This window comes from Clupea harengus, chromosome 12 (genome assembly GCF_900700415.2).
Source record: "Clupea harengus chromosome 12, Ch_v2.0.2, whole genome shotgun sequence".
In the NCBI taxonomy this organism is placed as follows: domain Eukaryota; kingdom Metazoa; phylum Chordata; class Actinopteri; order Clupeiformes; family Clupeidae; genus Clupea; species Clupea harengus.
Window position 1 is genome coordinate 22,654,385 of NC_045163.1, and position 1,713 is coordinate 22,656,097.

The 1,713-nt window shown below is 45.5% G+C and overlaps 1 protein-coding gene across 1 annotated transcript in view; it reads right to left on the reverse strand.

Annotated features, from left to right (window-relative positions):
- Positions 1–1,640: 1,640 nt before the first annotated feature.
- Positions 1,641–1,713, reverse strand: part of prkaa1 (protein kinase, AMP-activated, alpha 1 catalytic subunit) — a 12,796-nt gene continuing 12,723 nt past the window's right edge. The window contains exon 10 of the mRNA XM_012830182.3: positions 1,641–1,713. This exon is cut by the window's right edge and continues 279 nt beyond it. Within this exon, the coding sequence (XP_012685636.2) occupies positions 1,703–1,713 (11 nt within the window). The 3' untranslated portion in view covers positions 1,641–1,702.

A 1,713-nucleotide genomic window follows, 5' to 3' on the forward strand; every position in this document is an offset into this window, starting at 1 on the left:
ATCCAAACACAATTGTTTATTCTGAATATATAGATATATATATATATATGTCTATAAAAATGTAAGGAACAGACCATTTCAGAACTTCTGAGACAAAACACAACCTCCTCTTTAAAAAAAAAGATTTCCAAACAGTCATAATTCAAAACAAAAAGGTACTTTTTTTTTCCTGAACAGACAGATGGAGGGGCAACGCACTTCCTCAGAAAACTCCGTGGTCACTGGTGCATGATGGGCATTCAGAGCGCTGAGCTGGGCACTCAACATGGCCGCTCAGGCCCCTGGTAACTAGGACTTGATCAAGCTCAAGATGGCTACTAGGCCCCCAACGCCCCGCATGCTTAGGGGGCCACGGGGCTTCTAGAGTGCAGGATGCTCTTGTGACCTGTGGGTCTGCGAGGACTCTGCTCTTCCACAGCCTTGGTGTGCGGCTGTTATACTCAGAGGTCCGCTGAGGCCTGTGTGTGCCGGCTGCTCAGGCGCTGGTCAGTGTGAAGCGGAGCAGCAGGTACGAAAAAAAAATAACAAAAAACAACAAAAACTAAAAACTGCTAAACAAAAAGTGCTTCCCACTCCCTTTCACGTCACCAACCAAATGATCATCCGTGGAACAGGACACACACGCACACACATGCATGCACACACACACACACACACACACACACACACAGACGCATAGTAATCTTTCACCCCTGCCTGGATACAGTCCAGCAAGCTCAGTGTATCACTTCAGTCATACAATAACACTGGGGCAAGTTAGTCTGTGGTCACTGTTGAGGGGGCAAATTTCTTTGTGAAAACTACCAACATCCGTAAAACAATCTGTAAAATGACGACTATTTCAGTAAAGTGGCGGAGCAATGATCTCTCAGTTCTGCTGCCTCCACACTCACCCCTCGCAAGGGGCACCGAGATCTGAAGAACATTAAGCCACGTCACGTCACGTCACCTCGAGACAACTGTGTGTGAGTCCTGTGATGCTTGCCCTCGGCTCCAAGGCCAAGTTGAGAAAGTATATCCTCTGTGACTTATGTGAAAAATTAAAAATACGAAAATAAATCACTCGTCTGTGTAGCTGACAGAGGGGAAACAGACTCAATTTCTTCCAGTGTATTTTCACTGTCTGTTTGAAAAATTGTTCGAATATCATACATCAGATTATTATTCGTGTGCAACAAATCATTTAAGTGAATCATGATCGGTCATTTCAGAACGAGGCAAACATCTCAGAACCCATACAGGACTCAAACACATGAAGTCGTGTTCTGTAACAGTGCCCCATTAAATCACTCCCCTCTCGGTCACCCAATCAGAGTGCTAAAACTTCTGCCTCGGTATCATCATCCAATCATGTTCATCCATCTAAGTGGAATGGCGTAGAGCAATGAGTCTGTTAACATGCTTATTGCTATAAAGACACAGAGTGAGAGTGAGAGAGAGAGAGAGACATGATCCAAAAAGATGGTATGACAAAAATGGAGGAAGAGACAAAGAGAATGGGAACAGACAGACCTGTGAAGAGGAGAGAAACAAAGATAGGTAGAGGAAGGAGAGAGAGAGAGAGAGAGAGAGGAGGTAAGAGACAAGAGGACAAGAGAAGAGAGAGAGAAGACAGAGGAGAAGAGAGAGAGCGCAGAGGAGAGAGAGAGAGAGAGAGAGAGAGGAGAATAGAGAGCGCAGAAGGCGGAGTGAGCACTGAGAGCTATCGCGCGA